Source organism: Manacus vitellinus, unplaced genomic scaffold (assembly GCF_001715985.3).
Source record: "Manacus vitellinus isolate BGI_N305 unplaced genomic scaffold, ASM171598v3 scaffold_37_pilon, whole genome shotgun sequence".
Lineage (NCBI taxonomy): Eukaryota > Metazoa > Chordata > Aves > Passeriformes > Pipridae > Manacus > Manacus vitellinus.
Genome location: NW_021940517.1, coordinates 7,653,398 through 7,680,461, shown reverse-complemented (window position 1 = coordinate 7,680,461; position 27,064 = coordinate 7,653,398). Strand labels below are relative to the sequence as shown.

Genomic DNA, 27,064 nt, shown 5'->3' with positions numbered 1-27,064 from the left:
TCTTTGTATTAGGAAGTTTTTGTATAGTCATGTTTTCAGAAACAGTCTAATTGTTTTCTTTTTCTTAATATAGAATACACACTGATAACAAACATATGTAGTGATTGCTTTTGAGGCAGTAATAAGCTGCAAATGATGCAGTGCTGAAGTGTAGAGTGGCAGTGTAAATGTACCAGTCCTGCGTGTTGAATGGAAGGGAGGCATCTGATATGGAAAAAGTGGTTCTGCCATGGTGTTTTACATAGCTTAAGGTCACTATGAAGGCTGTTTACCATGGTAGCTGTCACTGAGACTTATGTGAGTGGACGAGTCCTTAAACATTCATCAGATACTAGATGTTTGCAAGCTGACTGTGAACCAGTGCTGTAAAAATAGAAAGGGCTGTACTCTTCAACCAGACTTTGGAACCATCCATTATCCTTTTGAGGAATGTTTCAAAATACTTAGCTGAATGATAAGAAGCAATAACATGAAGTCCTTTCATCTGTCTTCTCCACAGCGGCAGAGGAATACGCTGGTTACTGAGTACATGCTTGCATTACTCAAGTGTATTGTACTACACTCAGATGTGATTCGAATCAAGTTAGTGCCTCTCCCCTTCCCTCAAGACAAGGGACCGTAACTGCATCAGTTTTTTTTGTGTGTGTAGGCAGAAGTCCTTGGAGCTTTTATTTTCAGACTTCCTTTGTAGCTTCAGAGGTGGCAACTACATACCATGCAACCATGCTCACTTCCCCCGTCACCCCAGTGCATCCAAAACAGAGCAGTGTATTAGCTACTAAGGGAAAATGAACTCTATCCCAGCCAAAACCAGGACAAGAGGGAAGACAAATACTGGTGAATTTTTGGGTGTTTTGTTATTTTGTGTCATTAAAGATGAGATTCTGTTGTCATGGCATAAGACAGGTCTTAATTACTTCTGTACCTTAAACTTAGCATCACCTTAATACATCTAGGACTGAGAATGTCAGAGTATGGAGGAGACAGAACATCTTTCAGCTCTGTATTATGTGAAGTAGAGGTTAAATTATGCTCTAGGATGAGAAAAAGGAAAAAAATAAGAGGGAAACAAAAATAGAAGCTAATTGCTAAAGTTGAAGTGTCAATTACACTAGAGTTTATTTCTGCTAGTGGTTCAATTAACTGTAATGACTTAATTGAACCAATAATTGAAATAATCTTGCTTCCTCAAGTTTTAGAATAACCCCTGAAAAAAACATATTCTTGCATATGCTATCTCACCTGCTGTGTGTGCCAGTTTGGTGTGTCAAGGAAGGTGTATTGGAGTAGGGTTAGGTTTGCTGCAAGACGGGGATCCTGGGAGGCAGATGTAACGTTCCAAATCACACCCTGTCTCATGGATTTCACCGGGCTTTGTGACAGCTCTGTGTTTAGCGCCAGAGAAAGTGGGTTGAAAGAAGTTTGCATGATACTGCAGTTTCTTTAGTGGTGTAATAGCATGCACTGTTTCATCTATTAACAGTGTCTATTTGTTGATGCACTTAATGGTGGGATTGTTGGTGCTAAATCTTTATATTGACTGAGAATTACCTGCCGTCTGTGTGGTTTTAGCATTTTAGTGATTTCACTATGTCCTTTGGAACTAATGATAAGCAGAATTTAGCAAATCTAAACATTTTAATAGTTTTATTAACAAATACTTTTGCATTTTAATTCATTAATTTCCTGCTTCCGAAGGTTTATGTTCCCAATCTTTGTGAGATGGAGTGGGGATATTGTTTTTAGTCTGTGGTTATAATTTGAAGTGCCTTTGAGTCCTGATAAGCTTTCTGATGATACTTCGGATTCTGGAACACAGTTACCCTTGTGTTACTGTGTCTCCTGTAGAGTGTGCATGCACATGTGCTGCTTCCTTGTTTCATCAGCTGCTGCTTAGGTTATTAAAATTGTTGCAGCTTTGTGGTAAATATTGCTTGGTGCTGGTTGTAAGTTGAAAATTATTGTTTGCTGCCAAGGGGCTCGTTGGTTGTTTTTTTTTTTTTTCTTGATTTTTAAAATTATTATTATTATTGTTTGTTTGTTTGGGGGGTTTTCCCTTTTTCCCCATGCCCTCCCTGGGGTTTTGACTAAAGAGCATTACAGGAAATCCATGGACTAATGAGGTTCTTACTGTGCATGCTGGATGGCTACAATCACAATTTTCTCTTACAAACCTCTGTTTCATGGCAGTCATGGCTTCTCCTTCATCTGCACTGCCAGGTTTGAGCTATTTATGGCCTTCTTAGACAATATCTTTTCTTCCCTGCAACCATTGGTATATGTTCTTGGATTTTGAGTTCGGATTTTTTTTGTTGTTGTTGTTGTTTTTTGGGTTGTTTGGTTTTTTTTGTTTCAGGAGCTATATGAGTGCATCATTTTTTTCAGCTCCGAAATTATGAATGTTCTTACAATATCCAGGTTATGATTGCTAACCAAGTCATTCCTCAGAACACTTTTTAATTGCAGCCATCTCCGCTTCCATTTTGCTTTTGCTTCCTGACATGCCCTCCACCTATGTACAGCCTGCTGTTTGCATCTGTTTGACCATCCAAGCTATTCAACGTCACAATGAGGCTTCCATCTCTTCCAGATGGTACCAATTTCTGGTATTGTCATGGAGTCTTTGTAGGATATCTTTTGGGACAGCAAGAAACCTACAGGGTCATTAAGATGAGAGCGACTGCAAATTTGTCCAGCTTCCGAAGAGCCACTGGCACCGTAATTGCCAGTGTTTGGAAAATCCTGACTCTCCCTCATAGGCATGCTTTTCTTTGCAGACAGCATTCAAGGATTGTGCCCCTAGTTCTTGGAGAAAAAAGAATTGGCAAATTTGGTTCATTGCAGTTTGGAAAAGTCTGCGTACTAACGGGAAATCACAAGCACATCTAGTTCTCGGAGCAGTGGTGACTTCACTCCTGATGCTAAGTTTTTTAGCTTTTGTATGATAATACCTGTTAAACTGAAGTTAATCAGGAGTTTTGATTTAGTGCAGCAGAGGGTATAATTTAAAAGCATTTAAATTACTAGTTGGTGGTTTCTGTTGTTAGCTGTGGAATTCTATTCAGGAATTTTTCATCTTAGTCTTTGGGCACTTTTATTCATGATTTCTTTGGGAAGTAAATTTTGCCATATGATGTGTAGTGGAAGTCAAGTGAGCTTTCAAAGCTCATTTATTTATGTTGCATTTTTAACTCAGGTGATTTTTAATTCACCAGCAAAGTAGTTCACTGCAAGTATATAATAAATTAAAAGTCTTGACCATCCAGAATTAAACCGTATAGTCCATGCCATGTATACCTGGACAGATATCTCTTCCGTGACTTGGTATAGTTAATATACCAACAAAGGGATTTTTTAGCATTTCTCATTGTGTATGCACATGTATGTATATAATTATATATTTATGTGTGTCTATGCATATATATATATATGTGACAACTTTAATTTCTGAAGTAATTTTATTAAATCAGTGTGGTTACACTACAGTTGAATTTAGCATATTGTTCTGACTTTTCTTTTGCCAGCTAATTCCTGCAGTTTTACTTCCGCAAAGAAGCATTTGAATAACTAAAATGCTATCGATCCTTTTACAAAGCAAAAGTAGCTTGGTTTATCTGAGTATTTGCTACTGAAGATGTTACAGAAAGGTTTAGATTATTAATACAGACTTCTGTGTTTGTGAGGTTAATTTAAGTATTGGCATGAATCAGACTAGGAGCAACTTACCTTTTCTTATTCAAACTGTAATACATCCAAACATACCTGTTGCACGTATCAGGTTTTTGAATTATTAGCAGGCAACAGTTATCGTGAATTTAGTCAGCAGCTAAATCTGTTCTGTTTTGCACAGTGTGGGATTAGAATGATATGAGGGCTAATAATACTAATATATATAGTTGTTTGCGATTAAAAGATATTTTCCCCTTTATCTTTTATAATGCAATCTGCCTCTTTAAGTGGATTGCAGATAATTTTCAGATCATTGGACAGCCCATAGCTACCACAGACTGAGACTAGCAAGATTCATGGGTTCTTACTGCTTCTGAAAATTAGTCCAAATATCTAAAAATGGATTCAAAATTAGCTTACTTCTGAAAACAGTGAACACCTGCTTGTGTATTTATATAATAATTAAGTGCAAGTTTGACATATTTAGAAGACCTTCAGCGTAATTGGCAAGGAGTGACAAGGTCAGAAATTAGCACAGCTTTCTTAATTTGCTAATAAACTCACATAACATGTTGGGGATTTTTTTGCCTAAAATTTGGTTTTGGTTGCAGTCATTTCAAGATGTTGCGATTGAGTTTATTTATTGTAAAAAAACAAGGATTTTTTTGACAAGCAAGTTTCAAGAAGCATTAGTGAAACTTGTAGGTTGAAAAATGGAATTAAGGAAACTTTATGTTGAAATGGATAAGTTTTAACTGAAAAAATTACATTTAAACAAAGAGGCTGCATGAAAGAATCATATAAAGATGAGTTTGAACAACAACTCCTCATACAGATTTTGATGGATTTTTTTTTCTTTGAGTCATTTTTGCACCTTACAGTCACTGGATTTTGTATATGTTGCTATATCCTATTTTGCTGATGTTACTCAGCTGTAGTACAGTTTCACATATTTGGAGCCTCCTGTTTCCCACTCTCTAATGCATCCACAATATTTATCAATATATGTGGTTTGGAACTGAAAAGCTTATGAAGTATCTCATATTAACTCTACAATTTTTTAAACCTTTCAAGAGATGACACGAATAAGGAAGAAGATGAAGATGAAGAAGAAGCAGAGGAGGAGGAAGAAGAGGAGGAGGAGGAGGAAGAAGACAACAATAACAATGAGGAAGAAGAGTTTGAATGCTATCCACCAGGCATGAAAGTCCAAGTGCGGTATGGAAGAGGGAAAAATCAGAAAATGTATGAAGCTAGTATTAAAGATTCTGACATCGAAGGTGGAGAAGTCCTTTACTTGGTGCACTACTGTGGATGGAACGTGAGGTAACTTGAGTTTTAGTTAGCGATTACTTCTTGAATTACTTCTCAAATACACTTATGATTTTTAAAACTTAAATTAATAGACATCTGGAGTCCTAAACTTTTAGTATTGGTGTTCTGTGAAGGTCACTGTACTGTATGAAACTACTAGATTTTTAGCGCTATATAAATGCAGCACTTTAGTTACTTAGAAAATCATCTTAAAACTACTTGTTCAAAAAAGGCTTCATTTGTTCCCCATCTTTCTTTTAGCTCTCTCTATACAAGTGACAGTTCACTCTTTCACAGAATCTTCCTCTGGCTTTCTTAAGCCAATTTTATCTCATAAAATATTTGAATATGTACTTAGCTGAGGCTGTATACTCTTGTCAGTGAAGCACAGAGTGTTCACTACCAGTATGATATTTAACAGGAGAATGACAAGGTTCTTAGTGGCAAATTAGTGTGCAGCAAATAATTGCGTTTCATCAGGTCCAGTTTCCCCCTCCCCTTCTTTCCTCTGAGGCTGCCTTAAAGCTTCCAAACAAGTCTCTTCTTAACCTAGTGGCATCTTAGGCTTTTTTTTAATACAAGCAGAAGGATATGCCTTTTTATTGTCTTTAGTCTAGCATTAATAGAAATAAGTTGACGTATTCTTATATTTTTCCCATTTCAGACCTCTTTTTTGCCATTTAAAACTTAAAGCAACTTTGAAAACAGTAGAGAAAACCAATGTTTTTGAGCAGCTTATAAGCATATCTGCTTCTTTCCTCATTTTCAGTGTATCTGCTCATTGTCTTTAGCTGTTATCTTTTTAGCTTTATTACTGTCTTTATAGATCTGTAAGAAAAACCCAAACCCCACAAGTCTGAGACAAATCAGCTAGACTTTTTCTTTACTTATTTTTCCTTTTTCTGAAAAAGCTGAGGTTCTTGTGACCATCATCTGTCATCTGAACACGCTACCTCTGACCAAGAGGGCAGGTCAAATGTCATTTATTCAGTTCTAGCAAGATCTGCTATCAAAGGTAACAGTTAGAGAAATGTGATGCTTCTCTTCCTCCCTTGAATTCACCTCTTTACATCTAGGCCTGGTGATTTCCAGGAGCACGTAAACCACTACTGAGGAGGAAAGTCTCACTGTCGCCAGTTTTGATACTGATCGTTTGTAGAATTTTGGTCTGCATCTACATTGATCTACAGAAATAGGATCTTTGACATAAACTGTCTTCAGGCAACATTTGTAAGCATAGTGGGCTGTGAAGTCAAGACATGAGGGGAGATGCAGCCTGCTCAAGGTGGGATCTGACTTGCATTTCAGCCCTTATTGGGGAGGACTCCCTTGGGAGTGCAAGTTGCTGAAACTTCATTCTACTCGCTGAGGATTACTGTGTGTAACCATTCCAAGAGATTTCTTGCTTTTAAACTCTTGTTTTGGAATTCGCATGTAAACATAGAAGTTATTTTCCTTTTTGAGCAAATGTCATGCCATGCATATTATGCATGCTATGAGGTGACATGATCAGATTTTTATTTGAGCAATACTACTTCAAATCTGAAGAAATGAGAAGTCAAAAATGAGCCTTCTTCACCTTGGAGATCCCAGCACTCCCATTCTCAAAGGAGAAATCAAGATTCTGATTTTTTAATTCTGCATTTTAAACAAATACGCATACTGGTATCAGAGGCATTATTTCTGTGACTAGGATATGTTTGATAAGAAAAGCATTTTTAGTAAACTTGCACTCATTTAAGAATTAAGGAACGTTGTTTGATCTTTCTGACAGCAGGACTTGCATTTATATTTTTATGTGGTGTTTTAAAAGAGTCCTCTGAAAGACTTTGGGGGAGTAGGACTATACACTGAAAAATATATCAGCGATTGAGATTTAGCTATGGGACTGTGTGTGGACTCTGCTAAATGTGGCTAATTTTTTTTAAATCAAGTAAAATTACTTACAGTTTTGAATTTGACAGAGTGGATAAGCCTGAGCTTAAGGCATCATCAAAATACTTCAGTATTTTAGTATTGTGAAGACTAGTCTCACAAGATGTAATAGCTTGATTTAGCTTTTGGTCAGTCATAACCTGGAAAAATAACTGCCTTGCTTGGATAGGAAGCAATTCCTTCCTCTCCTTAATCATTGTAGCTTACTTAGCAAGGACAGGTACTGTATGTACAGGTACAGGGATGTACCGAACTAGGATTTTCTAATCATCTAGGGCTTTTTTAATTCTGTCATTCTCCTACCCCTAAAAGGTTGACTTTCCTGTTTCCCCTTTTGGTCAGTATGCCATTTAATGACCCATTCTTTAAACCTAAATAGCTAATTTAGCAGAAATCCTAAATAGCTACTAATGTTTCTTATCACAATTTAATTTCAATATCAGTCTGAGATTCAGAATAATTGTGCGTGGGGGGCGAGGGAGCGTGTTCACACACCTTGGGGTACTTGGAACGGAATTTGGTAAACTTGATATTCATGTTTTTTAGTTATTGGAGGTTTTTAATGCTCTGGAACCAGAGACAACTGTGGAACTTCTTGTTGTTTTGTTTTGTTTTGTTTTTTTTTAAGAGTAAATAAGAAGTGCAGAAGCTGTACAGCCTTACACTAAAGGATGTTGTTGTTAGCTCCTGAGATTCAAGGGATATGTGTCTCTGATAAATGTAAAGAATGGCACCGTTCAGTGGAACCTGACTTGTAGTGAAAGGGAATGGTAGAAATCTCTACCCCAAGAGACCTGCTTATGTTCTCATGTGTTAACCAAAAAAAGCAGAGAAATACAGAGAAACTGTGTTTCTTCTAACAGGCCAGTAATGTTTTGAATTACATGTGCTCTGTGTGAAACTAAAACTTCCTTGGGGCCTACAGTGCCAGTTCCTTCTGTTGTAATTTTAATCTTCAGCTGCCAGTGCAAAAAAAAGTTCATTTTATAAGTGCTTGAGGTGAATTTCTTCTGCAGCACGTTCCCAGTCATTAAAGGGTACATAGTTAAAAAGCGTTTAGATTGTTTACAAACTGTGGGTCATTATGGTACAACATCACAAGGCTTGTTATTCTTGAATGTTTCAACTGTTTAAAGCTAAGACTTACTATTTTCAACATTCCTTTCTTTCCTTCCTTCAGAAATCTGCATGTGAAAATGCTAATTTCTGTCTCAGTTAGCTGAACCGTTACTTCATATATGAATTTTATACTTAACTATCAACCACTGAAATTTAATGTGTAGCAAAATTTCTGGTTCTGGAAAATAATGTATGTCATGGAGGAGGCAGGGGCAGAATTATTTAAAAAAAATAGTGAAATTAAACAAACCAGAATCTTTAACTAATATTCCAGTATTTGGGTGTCAGACTAACTCTTCTCCTTTCTTTGATCACAGCCAAATTAAATACTTGGTTCTTCCATGTTAGCAGCTACCGAGAGTTAACTGGAACTTTTCAGTGAATTTGCCAAGACTTGCTAGTTCCTTAAGGTCACTTGTCTTCCTGAGAAAGTGGTACCTTTGCTAGTATACATCTAGTCTGGAAAAGTATGCTTTCCTCCTTGTTTCCCCTCTAGTACTTCTGTGGAGGATTGACTGTGCAGTCTTTGAGAGTATGTTGTGATGTATTTTTTAGCTTGCAAGTAGTACATATGGATGTAATAGAATCAGTACGTACTCTGATGGAAAGGGCCAGTTATTTTTTCTGCTATACAGCTATTCATTTCATTTTAGCTTTTTTTCTTCCTTCCTGTTTAAACTCCGCTTTCCGGCAGCCATTCATTTTAACCAGTAGGGCAGAAAAGCTTCTCTCCTTACTGGCTCTTCTTTGTCTTCATTTTGGTAAGGCAAAAGGGATGTTCCTTATGAAGGCATTTCAGGTTTTCATATGAAACCTGATTAAAAAAAATTAGGTAAATAATAATTTCATATTACATCCCTCCTCTTGGTTCTCAAAAAACTCTGTGCAAACTCTTTAAGAGCAGCTCCCCATCTTTTCTCCCTCGTCTCTGCACCCACCTGCTCACTTTAGGGTGGCGATGCAAGTAAGTGTGAAAGACAGCATTGTAGTAAAACAACGCAGGTGTTCTGAAAGCACATACTTCTTGTAATGAGAGCTGAAGAGCTTTTTTCATAATATTTTTGGGTTTATTTTGTTTTGTGAACAGACTGTCTAAAGCAAGATTATTGATGAAGTAAGTTTTCATATTTTAGCAGGTGCAATTCCAGAAAGAAAGACTCTAGTCTGAGTCACACACCCCATTTAAATGCACCTTTCAGGGTGCCTCTATGTCATGCAGTAGAGGAAAAAGTAATTTAGGATCATGTTGTCAGCTGTCACTTGGGATGTATCCTTTTTGCAGGATCTGTTTCAGCCTGGGGTCTCATTGTCACAGGTTTAGGCAAACCATATGCATCTGATGTGTGAATAGTGAAAGGAGCTGTGTGATGCAAAGGTGTGAAGTGTGGGCAGCTCGTTCCCTGGAGAAGATGTGAGATTTCTGTGACACTGGGCCTCTTCGCAGGGTCTGTCTGTGTCTTGTGCAGTCAGGTGTAAAGCCGGATATGCTCCGGCCAGGAACTGTGACTGTCACACATAGTGTTTCAGTTTGTGCTCCTTGAGATGAGGGCTTGTGTGACCACTGCTTCTAATACGTAACATTTAAGGCCCTGTGGTATGTACAGATATTCTCTTCAGATTCTGCATGTCTCCTTTGCTTTTGGGTGCCCCCATGTCTATCAGCTGTCACCCCAAAAGGCACTGCAGTTACTCTGAATCACAGACAGTGTGGGCTGTGCACAGACTTTGCATAGGGGGAAGATTGTTTTCTTACTGGAAATGCATAGAATGAGTGAATACAAATTTTGTATTCCAACATGGTTGAGGCAGAAAGGACACTGTCAGAATCATCACTTTTCACCGTGTTTGTCAAGTCCTGGTGCTGTTTTCCTGTGAGCATTTAGACCTAATAAAATAGTCTTACCTGTCTGTGGGTCACAAAGTCCATTTGGCAGTCACTTAGCAGTATTCCTTGTGGAAAGCATGTCTTTGACTTGAAGAAAGATTACTTCACATAGAGTTTCCCACAGTCTCATAGAATATGGGATTTTTCCATATTGGGAAACTTTGCAGAGTTATCTTCCAGTTTTGGAGAGAAACTATTTACTGACCTTTCTCCTGGTAATGACAGTATAATAATACAATGACAGTGGTATCTGCAGCAGTATAGGCAATCTTGGTATGTCACAGTCTGCATGGTCTGCTGCAAGATTTTGTGATTTTTATGTCACAGAGAAGGGAAAAAAAACCCCAACAAATTGTTTTGGAAAGCTGTTTTAAGAGATGACTGCTACTTCATTTTTCACTGTATTATTATGTGAAATTTAAGGTAATAAAATACATTATTGAGCTTCTGAAATACTTTGCATAAATCTTAACTTAGCGTATACATGAAAACAAGTTGGAAACGGGCATATTTTTCTCTATACGTTTTTAATTTACGTGTCACCGTTGTGGATATAATTGGTAGTGTTGCAAAGAAGCTGAATTGGGGCTGTGTCAGTAGTCGTATATATAAAAATGGTGGAAAGTCAGCATGGTCATGAGTGCACTGTGCTTGACTCCATCTTGTACTAGTTGTCTAGGGGTGTGTGGTTTGGGTTTTTAGGTCTTTAGTGGTGGTGGGTTTTTTGAAGTTGTTTTTTTCCCCCCTCTATTCTCATGTCTACCTAGAGGGGCCAGAATTTGTTTGTATGTTAATACATAGTATTTTTTAACAGACCTATTTCTTATGCAGATGGTTCTTGAATTCACAGTTGTAGTAAAACAGCTGATTATAATTGGGAGAAAAAAATTTATTTAATTGATTCTTGAGTTTTTTCAGAAGTACACAATGAATCTGGCAAGTACAGTACCATAGTTACAGTATATTCTTACTAAGAATGTACTTCTTTAGTCCTGGATTTGTATTTGACAGGGCTAGTCTTAGATAGTAAGATGCCTGTTGTTAATATCTTGGCACTATTTAGTATGTTTCTGTCTTGTATCATTCTGATACAAAATGGAAATATTTAACTGAAAAGGAATTGAAAAGTGTTAGTGTGGAGTCAGTGACTCAAAAGTTCGTGTCTCCAAAGGGTTAGTCACTCCAAATATCACTTTGCAGACACGCGGGATCAAAAGAGTGTATTAACTGTCACATTTTATGCAGTTGTAAGAACTTATTGTTAAGGTTTTACAGTGTGTGTGTACATATATATATATAAAAATATAAACATATATGAAGGGATACCTCTTGGTGGTCCATAAAGATTTGTCATTCAGGTAGTTTGTTTTACCTTTATACATGGATTTCCTGTTGTTCAGTGCAGACTGGCAAAATAGCAGATTTTGCAGTTACTCTTCAGTGTAAAAAAAACTTCAATCCTCTGAACCTTAGCTGAAACTTCACAGATTTGAAAAGTACGCAAGTTACTTGATTCAAATTCCAGTTCTGTTTTTATGTTCCTACTAATTCTCTTTTTCGTTGATTAAATTTCTCATATGATGTCGTGATTATCTGCTTAAAATCATAAATGTGTACAATTTCTTTTTGTGTTTAGGTATGATGAATGGATAAAGGCAGACAAGATAGTGAGGCCAGCTGATAAAAATGTACCAAAAATTAAGCATCGAAAGAAAATAAAGGTAGTTTTTCTCCCTTTTCTCCCTGGTTCCCCCCAACTTTGGTTTGATACATACTTCAGTAATCCTCACCTCCCTTCCTGACCTTTAGATTGGCCTACAAATGCTTGACAAGGAAAGCGACTTCGTAGGCTTCTAAAAAGATACTGTTTTTGTGAAGGTTTTGGTTTTGCTCTTTGGGGTGGGGAAGCTTCTCTTTCCTTCTTTCCTGTATTTTTTAATGAAATGTACTGTATGCATTTACAGAAAACAAATGAGAAGGATCCAAATTTTTATCAGTGTTGGGAGCCAACTCAGGCGGTGAAATTTCTGAGCTCCCTGATTCTGGAGAGCAAACCTATGACTAGTCTATGTGCATGGGACTTAATAATTTTATTGCCAAGCATTTCTTCCAAAATTCATTCTTTTACAACTGATATTTAGGCTTAGGTGATGATATATTCCTTGGACTGTGAGCTGCAAGGAAGCTTTTCCTTCTGCCACAGATACTGGCACTCTTCCTACCCCCTGCCCAGCACCTTCAGAACCTGACAGCTGCCCTGCCACTGCTGAGCCTGGCATCCTGTGGTGCCATTGCTCCTAGAGCACTGGCTGTGTTTGCTTTCCAGTTTGTTTTAGTATTGGCAAAGTCCCTGTCTTCAGTAGAAAGGTCTTGGCATGGAACACAGAAAGGTATTCGTAATCTTTCAGACAAAGAGGAGAGCTTTTCTTCACAGGTTGAATGCTAAAGATAACTGTAAATATTGTGTAATTGTAATCTTTGTTAAGATGTGCGGTCAAATGAAACGTTTGTTATTTTTTTTAAATCTTTTCTTTTGCCTAGAACAAAACTGACAGAGAGAAGGAAGAGAAGTATTCTCCTAAACCCTCTAAATTGCGACGTTTGTCAAAACCCCCTTTTCACACCAGCACATCACCAGAGACTGGGTCCAAACTTGACAGCACTGAAGCCAAAAATACTGAACAAGCTCCAGTTAAATCAATAGAAATTACTTCTGTGATTAATGGGCTACAAGGTATTGTACTATAAAGTTTTCTAATTCTTTAAATGGCCTTTAAACAGGAGTAAATGTCAGTGTAGAACAACTGGTGCAACTGAACACTTTGCTAGTGTTTGTCTGGCTAATTATAACATTATCTTCAGAAATAACCCTTGGACAAAAGCAATGTTGGCAGTTTCTGAAAACAGGTAGTGTGGATTCAGTGTGTCTGCAGTCAGTTACATTCTATGCGTTGCCATCCTCTTTTTGTTTGATACAGAGCAAAGAATTTTTGCTTCCTATGTAATGTGTAAATTTTCAATTTTTGATTTATCTAACTTTTAGGACCCATTATTTTTAATTTTTTTTTTTTGCCTTGAAAAACAGAACTAATAAAGCTAGGTTTCACATCAGCTTGTCTGTCGTTGCTAACACTGTTTACCCCTTCCCACACATTTACAGCAGCATTATAATAACTGGTTGCTTCTCTTTATCCTTAGTTTAGAGTTGCTTATCTTTATCCTTTAGCGTCCAGAGAAAGAAATCATATGGTGTAGGTAGTTTGGGTTACCGCAAATTTTTGTGGGAATTATATGAATTTAATAATCTTTCAGAGTTATTTGAACTTGGCTGACACTGGCCACTGGGTTCCAAAATTGTAGGTGGAATAACAGTCAACATAATCTATGAAGCTTCATTTCCTTAGGAAATGAGAAACAAAAAAGCAATTAGTGGTGACACTATTATTAGTGCTATAATTAATCTGTAATTAACTTTACAAATCAAGGAGTTATATGTATATATATATTTGAGCCAATTCCCGTATTTCTCCTTGTATTCATACCTTTTCCCATTGAATAGGATTGCTGATGATTCCTTCTCCATTGTATTTTTGTTCTTCTTTTCTCAGTTTCTTTATTGCTGACCCTAAATGTTCTTGCTGTTGTGCTACACTCTTGTTGTCCATTTGTTTCTCTAAGTACCGTCCATTATTGCTTTCACTTCCTTTTTCCAACCTTGTCATCAGGTTGGTTTGTTAGAGAGTATCCAATGTGTGTGTTGTTATTCTGTCCTTTAAACTGTGGATTTTCCAGGGAAAATGATGTCTGTGTTCTAGGCTTTGGAAAAAAGGCAGATAGTGGTAGTACTTGTAACCTGTAAGAAATATGTAAGCACATCTTTCAGTTCCTGGTTTGGGTAATTATGCAGAAGTTGGTATTTTATGGATTGATGCACTCTATGCTTTCTCCACCTCTTCAGAAATTCCTGGAGATGTACTGTATAATACAGAATCTTCCTAGTTTCTAATCTAGGCATTATACCTTAAGTTTTTGAACTCTTCAGGAGGTACCATTTAAGCGATATCCTGCTAAAGATTACTATAGCATGTCTTCATATCTGTAGAGTTTTCTTCAGTTGGATTTTTTTTTTTTTGGTAATAATTCTTTGTAACCAGAATCAAGACAAACTTTTCTTGTTTTGTTTTTCTTTTTCTTTTTTTTTTTTTTATTTTGGATTTACTTTTAATTAGCTTCTGAAAGTTCTGATGATAGCGAGCAAGAAGATGACCAAAGTGCCCCGAATGTACATGCTGATGGCAAAGAGGAATCTCAGCCTGAAGCTGTAAGCCAAGATAAAAACGAACTCCGTCTAAAAGAAGAACAGAGCAGTTCATCCCTCCCAGAAGAAACTAAAGCTCTTACAGATGCAGGAGTGCCCAAGTCACTATCCAAGTCTCCTGAAAGACTGAGAAAAGAGATGGAAGAGTTATCTGAAGACAGTGACTCCGATGGAGAAGATGAAGCTACAAAGAAGAGAAAGGATGTAAAAAAGGAGATAGTGGATAAAACAGCAAAACCACAAGTGAAACGTGGTAAACGAAGACACTGTGTTGCAGAGGAATCTTTGAAGACAGTGTCACCTAATAGAAAGGATGAGAAGTCCAAAAACAAAGACTCCCTTAGTTTAGAAAACAGCAGTAACAGCTCCTCGGATGAAGATGAGGAAGACAAATCTAAACTGAAAATCACTCCAACGAAAAAGTACAATGGACTAGAGGAGAAAAGGAAGTCTTTACGGACAAGTACTTTCTATTCCGGATTTTCTGAAGTGGGAGAGAAAAGAATAAAGCTTCTAAATAACTCTGATGAAAGACTTCAGAACACCAGAGCAAAGGATCGAAAAGATGTCTGGTCAAGTATTCAAGGGCAATGGCCGAAGAAAACACTGAAGGAACTGTTCTCAGACTCTGACACTGAGGCTGCCGCCTCCCCTCCACATGCTGCTCCCGAGGATGCTGCAGCAGAGGAGCAGCTTCAGACTCTTGCAGAAGAAGGTATTTCTTTGCCTAGCTGTGAACTTGAAAAATCTTTGCCGGCTAGTGTGGATGTGAAACCTGTTGAGGAGAAACCGACTGAAGTGGGTGAGAAGAAAGTTGAATTTCCAAGCAGTGGCAGCAATTCAGTGCTAAATACTCCTCCTACAACTCCTGAGTCGCCTTCCTCTGTAACTGTAACGGAGTCCAGTAGACATCAGTCCAGTGTCACTGTCTCTGAGACGCTGCCACCAAATCAAGAAGAGATACGAAGCATCAAAAGTGAAACAGATAGCACAATAGAGGTGGACAGTGTGGCAGGGGAACTGCAAGACCTCCAGTCTGAGGGAAATATTTCTCCAACAGGTTTTGATGCCAGCGTCAGCTCCAGTAGTAGTAATCAACCAGAGCCAGAGCATGCTGAAAAAGGTAAAGGAAAGGGTAAACAGAGCATTTTTAGCATTGCTGATGTGTTTTCATTCTGTTGTGGTTATGCTGCAGGGAAGTTAGTTGTTGGAGGAAGTAGTAGCCTGCTGTCCATTTCAAATGTGTGGAAATAGCTTAATGATTAAGTGAATAAATATGAGCTGCCAAGAAGTTTATTGGCCTTCTATTAAAAAGAAAATGGTGATGGTGTCAGTGAGGGATAAAGTATGTAAGAATTAAGTTTTTACTAGACATGGCAAGAAGAGCCCAGAGCAAACAGTAATAGCTTGTGTAAGGCCTATTTATTGTAGCAAGATGGAAGTATTTTAAACACCCTCCTCAGAAGTAGAAGAAGAAGATTCTTGCATAAAATTTGATTCTCTGTAAGGTGTGTATTTGGGGGTAGAAAGCCCTCTTGCTCTGTGTATTTGGGGGTAGAAAGCCCTCTTGCTGCTTAGGCAGCCATTTCAAACTTGTATTTTTTTAGAACATTAACTTCATAAGATTCAAGTCAAGCTGATAACAAGCATTGACCTTTTTAGCTATGTTTCACTATCAGATGTGCTTTTGCAGATTGAAGTTCCTATCTTGAAACCACTAGAGAAAAGGGGATAATAAACATGACCAACACTTGTGCACGATATCAGTGTAGTGCTGCCTACTTTTTAACTGTTGGCAAGATCCAAAAGCTTTTTTTCTGAAAGTAGCTGGCTCTTTTGCAGTTCATGAAAAGTACAGCTACTTTCACTGTGTTGTATTGCCTAAAAATTATGAACATAAAGGAAGAAAAATGCATTTTGGCTATAATCCTGAGATAAAAGTGGTTTCTTCATCTCAGTAGATTTCAGTTAACCGTTGACTAATTTTGCTCAAAATGCCCTTAAGCCGATGTGATCTTCAGCATTCTGTTGGAAATGTTCTTCTGAAAATACGCAACAAAATGTGTTTCCTTAAACAAAGGAGAGAGTTTGGAAGAGATGAATGTGTAACCCTCAATAAATACACCTGTATTGCTTTGTTAATTATAGCTGCATAGGTTTAGAACTTAATTTGTTTGCTTTTTTATATGAAAGCAATTTATTGCCACTTAAAAGAAGTTTTACACTATTGTACAAGATTACTTTTACATGCCTTAGACTTCAACTTCCTCTCTGATTTCTTCAGCATGTTGCCTGCTTCAGAAAATTGGGTTCCTTAATTTAAATTGTTTTATTATAGGGGTCATTTTTAATCTGTAGGTCACATGGCTGGGAAACAAAATTTGAACAACTCCTAAAACACTCTCTTTTAGCATGTGTACTAGAATTCTTTTATCTTCCTTTTCTACTTTTTCCCCTTGTAGTCACAAATACCAGTAGACTTTTTCCCTTGTTTGTTTTTTTTTTTTTGTTTGCCTTCCTTTTTTTGTGGATTTTTTTAACATTATCTAAGATTTTAATACTTTCAATTAACGTAACTGCTGATCACAAGTGATGGCTTCAGTTTTTTTTTCACAGCTTCCAAGTACAACAAACGTTTAAAAACATTTTTCAGTTCCAGTAGGTCTTGATAACTTTTCTAGTAAATGTATTCCTTTTTAATTTACAGTATTCAAAAAATAATAAATCCACATGGTTCAAGAGAAATTCTGGTGATGTATACGGGAAAGTTATCTGTAATCATCTTACCTGGGCACTCTGTATGAAAAAAACTTTGCCTTCCATTGTCTTTCACCTACTCTTGTCAGTATAAGCACAAAACTGAGCTGTATTAAGGATAGGCAGGAACAGTTGCATTGTTGTCTACAGACTTAAGTTCTGAAGTATTTTTGGCGGGGGAGGGAGTGAGACTGAGAAAAACACACAGAAGTGTGAGCATTTATTTACTTTCGATTTCTTCTTTTTTTTCTTTTCCCAATTATAGTCTGTACAGGCCAAAAAAGACTTAAAGATGCTCAGGGAGGAGGCAGCTCCTCAAAAAAGCAGAAAAGAAGCCACAAAACATCTGTGAACAGCAAAAAGAAAAGTAAAACTAGTAAGTACAGCGGCTTAGTGTGAAATGAAATGTGTGAAAGTACCGTGTCATCTGTTCAGATGATTGTAGGAGATAAAGTCTGGAAATAAAAAATGTAGTAGGACAAAATGTTCTCATCAGGGAATTCTTAATACTCTTTAAATGAAGAAACTGCTCTACCTGAATGTCAAAGTGTTTTTAAATGTCTTGTATTACTTCTGGGCCTATTTCTAAGAGGTCCTTAATATTGTGTAATTCAAGAAGACTAAGAAGAGAGAGTATTTCACACATGGCAGAATTGGGACAGGTATCTCTGTACCACAATAACTGCCTGTTTTAGAGGACGTGAAGGAAATTATAGTCTCTATTTTCTGCAAGATGAATTTTTAGAGGTTCATATCTCTACCCTCTAGCAAATATGAGAATAATTCCAGAAGAATATAGACTCTTGTTTTCTTCCTGTACAGTAAATAGTGTAGCTTTTGTGGTTTTTTGTAGTCGTAGAAGCTAATTGGAATAGAAACCACAGTACTGGGAAGCTTAATAAAAGCAGGGGTGTATTAGGGGTCATGCGCACATGTGTTTGGGAGACAACAAGATCAATTACTGCTTCATTTCACTGTTAATAAAGAATACCAGGAAATAGTCAACTAGAGAGTGGAGTCAGGAGGATAACTGAAAAAATGCAGTTAAAGGAAGGATCCAAAGCATACACCATGCCTTTTTTCCCCTCTCTCCCCCACCTCCCTTCCTTCCCTCCCTGTTTTATTTCTTTTAACAGCTTTTACTAAAAGTTTGTACTTTCTGGTCTGGTATTTGCTTTCACCCCACCTTTCCTTCATGTTTATTGATCTCCTCTTCATATTTTCTTACCCTTTTTAATTCTATTTCTCTAGTCTCTTCCATTATCCTTATTCCTCCCCTCACTCCAGGAATTAAAGTAACAAAACAAACTGAATTTGCAGAACTAATACACCATTTTTAGCCTTGCCATTATTCCCTTGGATTTGGTGAATTTACCCCTTTCTCTCAACCTATGTCTCCATCAGGATGCATACACTTCAAATCTAGAATTGTTTTTCGTACCACATAGTCCTTGGTGTGTATGTGATGTTTTTGTTAGACTTCAGGCACTGCTGAATGTGATAAGGAAAATAAATAGATAAAATATGGAGTTAGTTGTAAGCAAAAAAAAATACTTTTGCCAAAATTCAGGTATACCTCTTAAACCTGCTTTTGTGGCAGCTTCAGCTCTTGCCTTTGTGTTAAGCCAGCCAACACCAGCAACTCTGCAGCCGGCTGAGTTCCTTCATGCTACAGGTATCTTGATATTCAGTTTCTCCTCTGTAGATCACCAAAGCATGAAGGCCAGGACCAAAAGAAACTTTCAGGTCTCATTTTGTCAACACCCAGGGCAGGTACAACTGAGGCGTACGTTTTTCTTAATAAATTAGAGTTCAACGTGGTTTTAAAAACAACTCTAATGATGGAGAATCTGAAGATTTCCTAGTCATTTTATTCCACTGCTTCACTAGACTTGTGTTGAATTAGTCTCTTGCCCCTGCTTTCACCCCAGTTTTATTTTCGTAACGCTAAAAATAATCATCCTTTCAATTGTTACTCATAAATCTTGTCTTTTAGACAGATTACCTTGTTACTGTACTTTGGGCAGTTTGATTAGAAAACTGTTCAGTTCAACCTGTTGCTTTATAGTTAGTTTTCTCCACTTGACGTTGAAAAAGTTATTCTGTTTTGGGTCAGCTATTTTCCCAAAATTAAAAAATTTTGTCATCATATCTGAGGAGTTTGTAGATTATGTCACACACATTCAGATTATTGATAGTCATTTTAGTAGAGAAAAAATAGGGCGCCATATGGTGAAGAAAAGGCCGATTGTTTACTCTCATTTCTGCTACACGTCCTAAAAATACAGTCAAAGGCTTGTCTGTAATTGTTTGTTCAAAAATGAGATAGAAATTAATATATATATTGAGTGCTGTGTTAGAAATTGATATTAAAAAATGTAAACAGGAGACGGGACGTAACAGTCAAACTTGCAAACTCTTAGAAAAAGTGCAGCCCCATAAGCAGACAGATGTGGTTCATTTTGGCACAAGGCTGACGCATTGGACTGCCTCTTTGCCTTATTTTCTAATATAGGCAATTTATTTATGGCTGTGATTCTAGAGCAACAAGTGTGATGCTGTCATGAACCATTCAGAGAGTAGAGTGCACCTTCCCTCTGGGGACCTTGAGCAGTTGGGTTGTATTTGAGAGTCTCCTTACAAGAAGCGTGTCCTGACCCCACCTCCTTATGTTTTTGCACACACACTTTCAGCAAAATCCTTGCCAGTCTTTAGGATGGATTGTGGTGCCAGAGTCTGGCATTTCTAACCACCCTCTAGGTCTGTAGGATCGTGGTTCCCATAGGTCCACAGAACAGCTCTGAGTCTACCTGCACAGCAACTAACAGGGTGGTGTTTCCAGTGCAAGGTTTCTCTTTCACAGTTTGCAACAATCAGAGGCCCCATTATATACCTGGTTTGTGGTTCTCTACTTGGGCACCAGTGATGCAGAGAGCTGTGTGCCAAGCTGCTATACCAGGATGAGTTCTGTCATTTTAGAGTTATAGGATTTGGGTCAAATAAACTCCCATTACATGAAAATTGGTGCAGGAATAGCTTCTGATAAGCATTCATTTGGGCTTTGTTTTGTAACAAGGTCTTCTTGTTTCTTCAGCAAACAGCAGTGACAGTGACGAACTATCTGCTGGTGAAAGTGTGTCCAAGTCTCAGTCAGCAAAATCAGTTTCTACTGGCATGAAGTCTCACCAAACCAAATCACTCACAAGAACACAATCTCCAGGAAAATGTGGGAAAAATGGAGAGAAGGAGTCTGATCTCAAAGAACAGAATAATCGTTTGCCCAAAGTTTACAAATGGAGTTTTCAAATGTGTAAGTATTTTCTTGAAAACACACCTAGTGGCATCTTGTGGTATAGTATAAAAAGGCTTTTTTAATTTTCTGTATTTTGGCTTTTTTTTTTTTTCATCCTGAGTTTGCTTAATTTTGTGATAAATCTTCGTTTCTCTTTTTTGCAAATGTAGCACAGGGAACCACCTATATCACACTCTTCCAGGACTGTTTTTAGATATGGCTTCTGAGCTGACTTGAGGTTCTTGCTGTCCTCTGCATACCTGCCATTCTGGGATGAGTGTTATCTACTCTGTGTGCTTCTTCCCTTGATATTTTCTTGCTGTTTTACTCCTCATTCTCTAGCGTTCAGACACTTAGGTGATTGATTTGTAACTTTTTCCCCTTCCGTTCTGTCTCAATGACCCAGGACATGTTTACTGTTTCTAGTATTAAGAGCTTTTGTGGTGTTTGTTTCAGTCAAGCTACAGGTACAGCTAGGGGTGAGCTAGATGTAGCTGGAAGTGAGCAGTGTGGAAAGGATCATGCATTTGCTTATCTGAAAAAGAGATCAATGGCTTATTAAAGCCCTGATATTAGTACAACTTATTAATTGAATCTGACCCTGATGTGTTGTTTGTTGTTTTTTTTTTTCCTCTCCAACCCTGAATCTCAGCATTACTCTACTTTTAAAAGTATTTTTCTCCTAGTACTTCTTTACAGTCAAGTTACATTCTGGTGCTCTTCAGGAGTGTGTAACGTAAAAGGTTTTTGTTGTCACTTACTGGCCTGTTGAGATTCATTGAATGCTTTCCTGGTGCAACACCTTTAAAGGGCTTTTGCTCCTTCCTTTCCTTCTTCCTTGGCTACATTCCATATACTGAAGCTGCTTGGCAGAAGGTGGTCTATGGAGTGCTGTTTGACACATTTCCTGCTGTTGCAGAGTCAAAGATACTTGCAGTGTCTCTGAGCTTTCTTTGTTTTCCCACAGCCTAATATAGTTGTGGCTTTTGGTTCTTAGGTGCTACCTTCATAGTAGGTTGATGGAGTGCATTCTGCACCCCACACAGTAATTTAAATGATTCTTAAATGTTTTTGAATTGAGTTTCTCCAGTGTGGCTGCCCTGGACTGAACTGAGAATTTCTCCTGCCAGTGCCACCCACAGTTGTATGCCATGCTGTGGAGAGCTCCCAGCTGGAAACAGCTCCTGTGCTGGCTGTGTCCAGTGAGGAGAGTCCTTTACGGTTGTACCTTACAGCCCATACTCCATGGATTCTATTAGAACCACCCCACAGCTGTTCAGGTTCCTGTTGTAACCTGCTTGTTTTGTCACAACCATGACAAATCAGGCCTGGTGTCTTGGGCCAAACTGAGCTCTAGCAAGGACTGAAAACAACAGGCTTAAAACTAGTTCTGGCCCTTATGTTTTCACCAGTTGTCTTAATTTTATTTTGTTTTCCTTCCTATGGGGAGTGGAATGCTTTTTTTTCCTCTTCCTTAAAAAAATCCAAAAAAGTGTATGATGGTGTTTTGTAAAAAATAATAAAAAATATTAACAAGTTTGTGGTAACAAACAGCAGCTGCTGCTGTTGCTGCGTTTCTTAGCTTTGCTGTCTGCTACCTCAAAGCACATCACTAAGCTTTGAGTACTTCCCACTTCACTGACATTCAAAAGTGTTTGGAAATGCTTAAAAATAAGCAATAATTAACAAAGATTGTTTAACTTGTAGCTGACTTGGAAAACTTGACTAGCGCTGAGCGCATAACGGTTCTCCAAGAGAAATTGCAAGAAATCAGGAAACATTACCTGTCCTTGAAATCTGAGGTGGCTTCCATTGACCGAAGAAGAAAGCGCTTAAAGAAAAAAGAGCGGGAAAGTAAGTGCTGGGAACTAAATTCTACTTTTAGAGGGATAAATTGCATGTCATGTTATTAAGGTGCTAACAAGATTGGATAATTTATAGGGAAACCTGTGCCATTAGGAGTGAGGTTTTGTTTGGTTTTTGGGATATGCTGTGTGCAGTTATTTTATGACCTTCAGACCTTATGACCTGGGATTAGATACCCAGTCACTATGTAAGGGAGCATTAACAAGGTATGCAATCTATTTAATACTGTTCTGGCAGAACTACTATACAGGAAAAAAACCCCCAGAAATATAAACTTTTCTATCTAGTGAACAAAGCATCTAAGGGTATGAATCACTTTTCTTCAAGTTATAGATAAATTTACTGTAGTACTGCTTGTGGGCCTAGTTAGTGCTTTGCCCTTAGGATAAGGAGTTTGTTCCATGAGTTTAAGGGAGACCAATCAAATTGCTCATCTTTCTGAAGCAGCTGCACCTATTGCTGTAGGGAATGTTCTGGTGTGCCTGCCTGCTTCTAGGAATGCTAAAAGGATCATTTTCTCAGTGTGAGAAATGCCACATGTAAGATTTTTATAGCTGCAGCCATCACATGGGAATTGCAGTTGCTGCTCGGTTGCCGGAGCAGAGTGTATGCGCAGATTCAGTGCTGATTCCGACAGAAAAGAAAAGGAACAGTTGACTGTGCTGGTGGGTCAGGAATGAGCTCTGGCATCCTTTGGCTGGGCCCTTGATCTGCGTGGTTGATGAATCAGGGCTACAAGGTTAAAAATGCTGTAGTGTCTTGCATACAGCTGACTATTTCTGTCAGGGTATTTCCTACTAGGAAACTAGGGAATAAAAAGGCTTTTTTCTTTTTAATTGCTAGGCATTAGTTGCTGGAGTCAGTATACACCAATGCTTGTTGTTGAATAGGAAAACATTTTTATTGCTTGATTTATAAATCTGTATAACCTGTGTTTTCCTTTTCCCGTGCAGGTGCTGCTACTACATCATCTTCCTCCTCATCACCTTCCTCTAGTTCCATTACGGCTGCAGTTATGTTAACGTTAGCAGAACCTTCTATGTCAAGTTCGTCACAGAATGGAATGTCAGTTGAGTGCAGGTGACAGCAGGACTTGCCAAAGCACTTTGCACTTAATGGCTGCTGAGGGCCACTCTTTTTTTTTCTTTTTTTTTTTTTTATACTGCACAGTGGCACAAAATTCAGACAAGCACTATTTTATATTTAAAGTTGTTTCTTGACAAGCTAACTTTGCACTTAAGTGCACTTTTATGAAGAAAAAGTACAACAAACTGCTTTTCCTCAAGCAATAATTGTTTCCAACTTGTCTGGGAATTGTAAGTCTAGTGACTCGAAGGCCTTCCACTGTGGCAAATGGAGGCTGTTCACTGCCTGTAGAGACAGGACAATAAGCATATAGTTGTTGGGGTGATCTAAATCAATGTGGTAAGGCTTACTGTATTCCCTGGTATTTTGTTAAAGCTGGAACATTTGATATTTTTCCATTTATTTATGACAAATATTGAAAATATTTTCATTTGTACAAGCTAATTGTTTTTTAACTGCTAAGTCACCTTATAGTGGCTTAATTGTATACGTCAAGCACATCTATTCAAAACCTGCAGTTAGTAAGATGTTTGACATCAGTCCTGATAACCAAATATGAGGATTCCTTAAAAAAAAAAAAAGACTGACTAATGTTTACAGGTTTGAATTAGGCTTAAAGAGGTTACTCTGGGTTTTAAGGACCCATTAATTGGAATGAAACTACTGTACTTTGCCATTTTTCTATAAAACAGTATTTTTTTTTTAATTTTGATAAAATACATTATGAAAAAGAAAGAAAATGGCTAACAAACTGTATTAAATCTTAATGTATAAAGATTGTATTCAGCCAGTTTAAAGTGTATATTTATTCATAATGGATTATAACAGGTATATTTTTGTGTTTTCTTGTAAATGTTTCTTTTCCCCTTAAAGCAACAAATATTTCATTTTTAATGCTTATTTTATTACGAGCTTCAAGGAGAGGACTTCAAGAGGGAGTAAAGTGTGAGGTTATAATTTGTGGTTGCTGATACCAACACTGCCACAAAAGGGTAATTGTTTTTAAAATAACTAGCTAGCCGAGTGGTAGATGTTTAATTTTTTAAATGCCTTGTACAAATTCCAAAACCAACTTCAAAATGTTTTCACTTGTATTGATTTTATGTTGAATGGATCCCAAGCTCTCTCCTGTTAATTCTATACCTTTGTAAGACATTTGTATATTGCGGAAGTGTTCATTCAAGCTATTTAATACCTGGCACTGTTAATACACAGTACTTTATTGTACAGATTGTTTTACTGTTTTAATTGTAGTTCTGTGTACTTCTTTTGCCTGGGGAAATAGGGGCTGGCATGTTTTTCTTTGTTTTCTGGCAATACAACATGTAAGAATTCAAAGCATTTTGTTTGTAGATGCTAGAGTGTCAGAATCCTTTTCATTTGACTTTTCTAAGAAAAGCATTTTCAGTCTTCGTAGTGTGCGCTTAAGGTTATAACTGATTTTATTGAAAATGGTTTCCAAGTATTCAGAATTGTACAGGACTGTAAAAATTTGTTGACAGACATTGAAGGAAAAGCTTATAGAAAAAAGCTATAAAATATATATTAGGTTCTGCAGAAAATGGAGAGTTATGTAATATATTGTACAAATGTAAGCAAAGGCCTCTGAAATAAAATGCCATAGTTTGTGAATCCCTGATTTTGTTTCTAACAGTTTAATTAAGCAACTGTAGTGTGTTCATGAAAATTACGTCAAGCTGCAGAATCAGTTTAGCAAATGATCTTTGATGTGCTGTAGTAGGCATATAAAGATACGTTAGAGCAGGTGCATTGGCCAGATTTTCCTCTTGGCAATTAATTCAAATACATCCTCTTTTTCAGCAGAAAGCGAAAGCGTGGCCCATCATGAAGGCAGTGCCTCTTGAAACAAACTGCTGGCTACAGTTTAGTTAACCAAAATACTGTTACACCTGCAAAATGACAGATTACTGATGAGACTGACAGGAGCAAACAATGATAAATAACTTCTGGAAACACTGACCGTGTTAAGAACTACCAGTGACCTGACACTGATAGGAGTAATTCTAATAATTTCAGTGGGGCTCCTCAGAGGGTATTTTCATCTGTTTGAGTGGAATCAAAGTTGTAATAGTTCAGTTCTGCTTTTTAGTCTCAGTAGGCATAATAGGTGTTGATGTAACTGGGAACTACATCTGGGCAAGCAAGAACAAATTCACCTCTTCACTCACTACTAGTTCTTGATCAGTTCTCAGTTTTAGTGCCAGCATATTTGTTTTGATGTGACAATTACTGACTGAGGTCGGGGGGGGGGGGCAATTTGTTTACCTGTTTAAAGCAGAGATCATTAATCACCTTCCCACTCCCAAATGGAGTTTTTGCATTAGTAGGATTTTTGCTTTTCCTCAATACAGAGATGATTTAATTTTTATTGTACTTCTCATGCAGTTTGATGGCTAGTCAAACATTTTGTTCTGCATGTTTTACACTGCACCTCTTCTGGGAAGTGTGTCTGTAAATGGTACTCTCCAGGTTCGTGGAACCACTTGTGTCCCAGTGGTTACAAAGGAAGGCACCTTTGCCAATCTGTTAGGCAGCAGTTTTATCCCATGTTCCAGTGGGTCAAACCTGAGCTGCTTTTCAGGATACGTATTGTAATGCAGCTTTACACGTGGTGAGCTCCCTGCCTGGCATGTGCACTCTGCTTGCAGCCGAGGAAGTTTACCTCTAGCAGTGCCTGCTGGGCTGTTCCCTTACTTCTGAGTGCCTGCCTGGACCACAACCTGAGAGACAAAGCAAGACAAACTACCCCTGGTTTATCCTTTACACTTCGGCTGAGCAACAGACTTGGTCTTGTGTGTCTCACAATTGATGATGTAGGGAATAGCTGAGATTGGCATATGCTGAGAGAAACGTGCCTTGCTTGAAGGCTCTGCATTGCTCCCACCTCCCTTAATTTGCAGTCTCCACTGTTGCCTGTACATACTTATGACTGGGTAGTTCCCATCATGCTGTGAAATTTCCTGCTCTCTGCCAGAGTTCCGGAGGCTCTGTGCCTCTTGCTGAGCTTCACTGACTGAGTCTCTGAAACACACCAGCTGAATGCTTGTCCAGTGTCATGTGGATGTGTCACGGTGGTTGAGCCTCTTCTGCCCCACCTGTGTCACCTGCAGTGCTGCTCCTCTGTCTGAAGGGAGATTGGAAAAGCCACTTAAAAGTCATGCAGCAGCCACCTGCCCATTCTTAAAAATTTGTGTATTCTCTTGGGCTGACCCCATCCATGAGGGTCCCTGCCTTTCCCAGCATTCAGAGGACGAGGCAGGGGATACCTGGTGCACATGTCAAGACTAATGCTTTCCCTTTATTCCACAGCTGCATTACTTGTTTTGCCTTCGATTCAAGATTGGTGCCAACAAAGTTGCTAATGCTGGCACCTCAAAAACTGCATCAAACGTGTAACGTGACAGCCCAAGAGCTATCCTGTTTGCTTCAGCTCTGCTTGGATCTGAGGATCGTGGGCAATCAGTGAGACAACCCAGTCCCATGCTGATCACAGATTCAGATTCAATGAGGTTGGAAAAGACTTCTCAGATCGAGTCCAACCTATGACCGAAACCCACCATGTCAGCTAGGCCATGACACTAAGTGCTCCATCTAGTCTTTCGGTACACACCTCCAGGGATGGTGACTCCACGACCTCCCTGGGCAGCCCATTCCAATGTCTAATCACTCTGCGAAGAAATTCTTTCTGACGCTCAACCTAAACCTCCCCTGTTACAGCTTTAGACTTTGTCCATCTCGTCCCGATGTTGGATGTTTCTGCGTTACCACCGCACCCACGCAGAGCTCGGCCGAACGGGCACAC

General features: G+C 38.2%; 1 protein-coding gene across 2 annotated transcripts in view; it reads left to right on the top strand.

Annotated features, from left to right (window-relative positions):
* The window catches only part of ARID4B (AT-rich interaction domain 4B), an 88,255-nt gene extending 63,375 nt beyond the window's left edge, over positions 1–24,880 (top strand). For both annotated transcript variants that reach the window (XM_018077377.1, XM_008920149.2), the window contains exons 16-23: positions 4,744–4,995; positions 11,559–11,643; positions 12,464–12,656; positions 14,152–15,363; positions 17,263–17,373; positions 20,092–20,307; positions 21,997–22,143; positions 23,109–24,880. In XM_018077377.1, coding sequence (XP_017932866.1) covers positions 4,744–4,995; positions 11,559–11,643; positions 12,464–12,656; positions 14,152–15,363; positions 17,263–17,373; positions 20,092–20,307; positions 21,997–22,143; positions 23,109–23,239 — 2,347 coding nt within the window. In that variant the 3' untranslated portion in view covers positions 23,240–24,880. The remainder of the gene's footprint in view (positions 1–4,743; positions 4,996–11,558; positions 11,644–12,463; positions 12,657–14,151; positions 15,364–17,262; positions 17,374–20,091; positions 20,308–21,996; positions 22,144–23,108) is intronic.
* Positions 24,881–27,064: the final 2,184 nt, after the last annotated feature.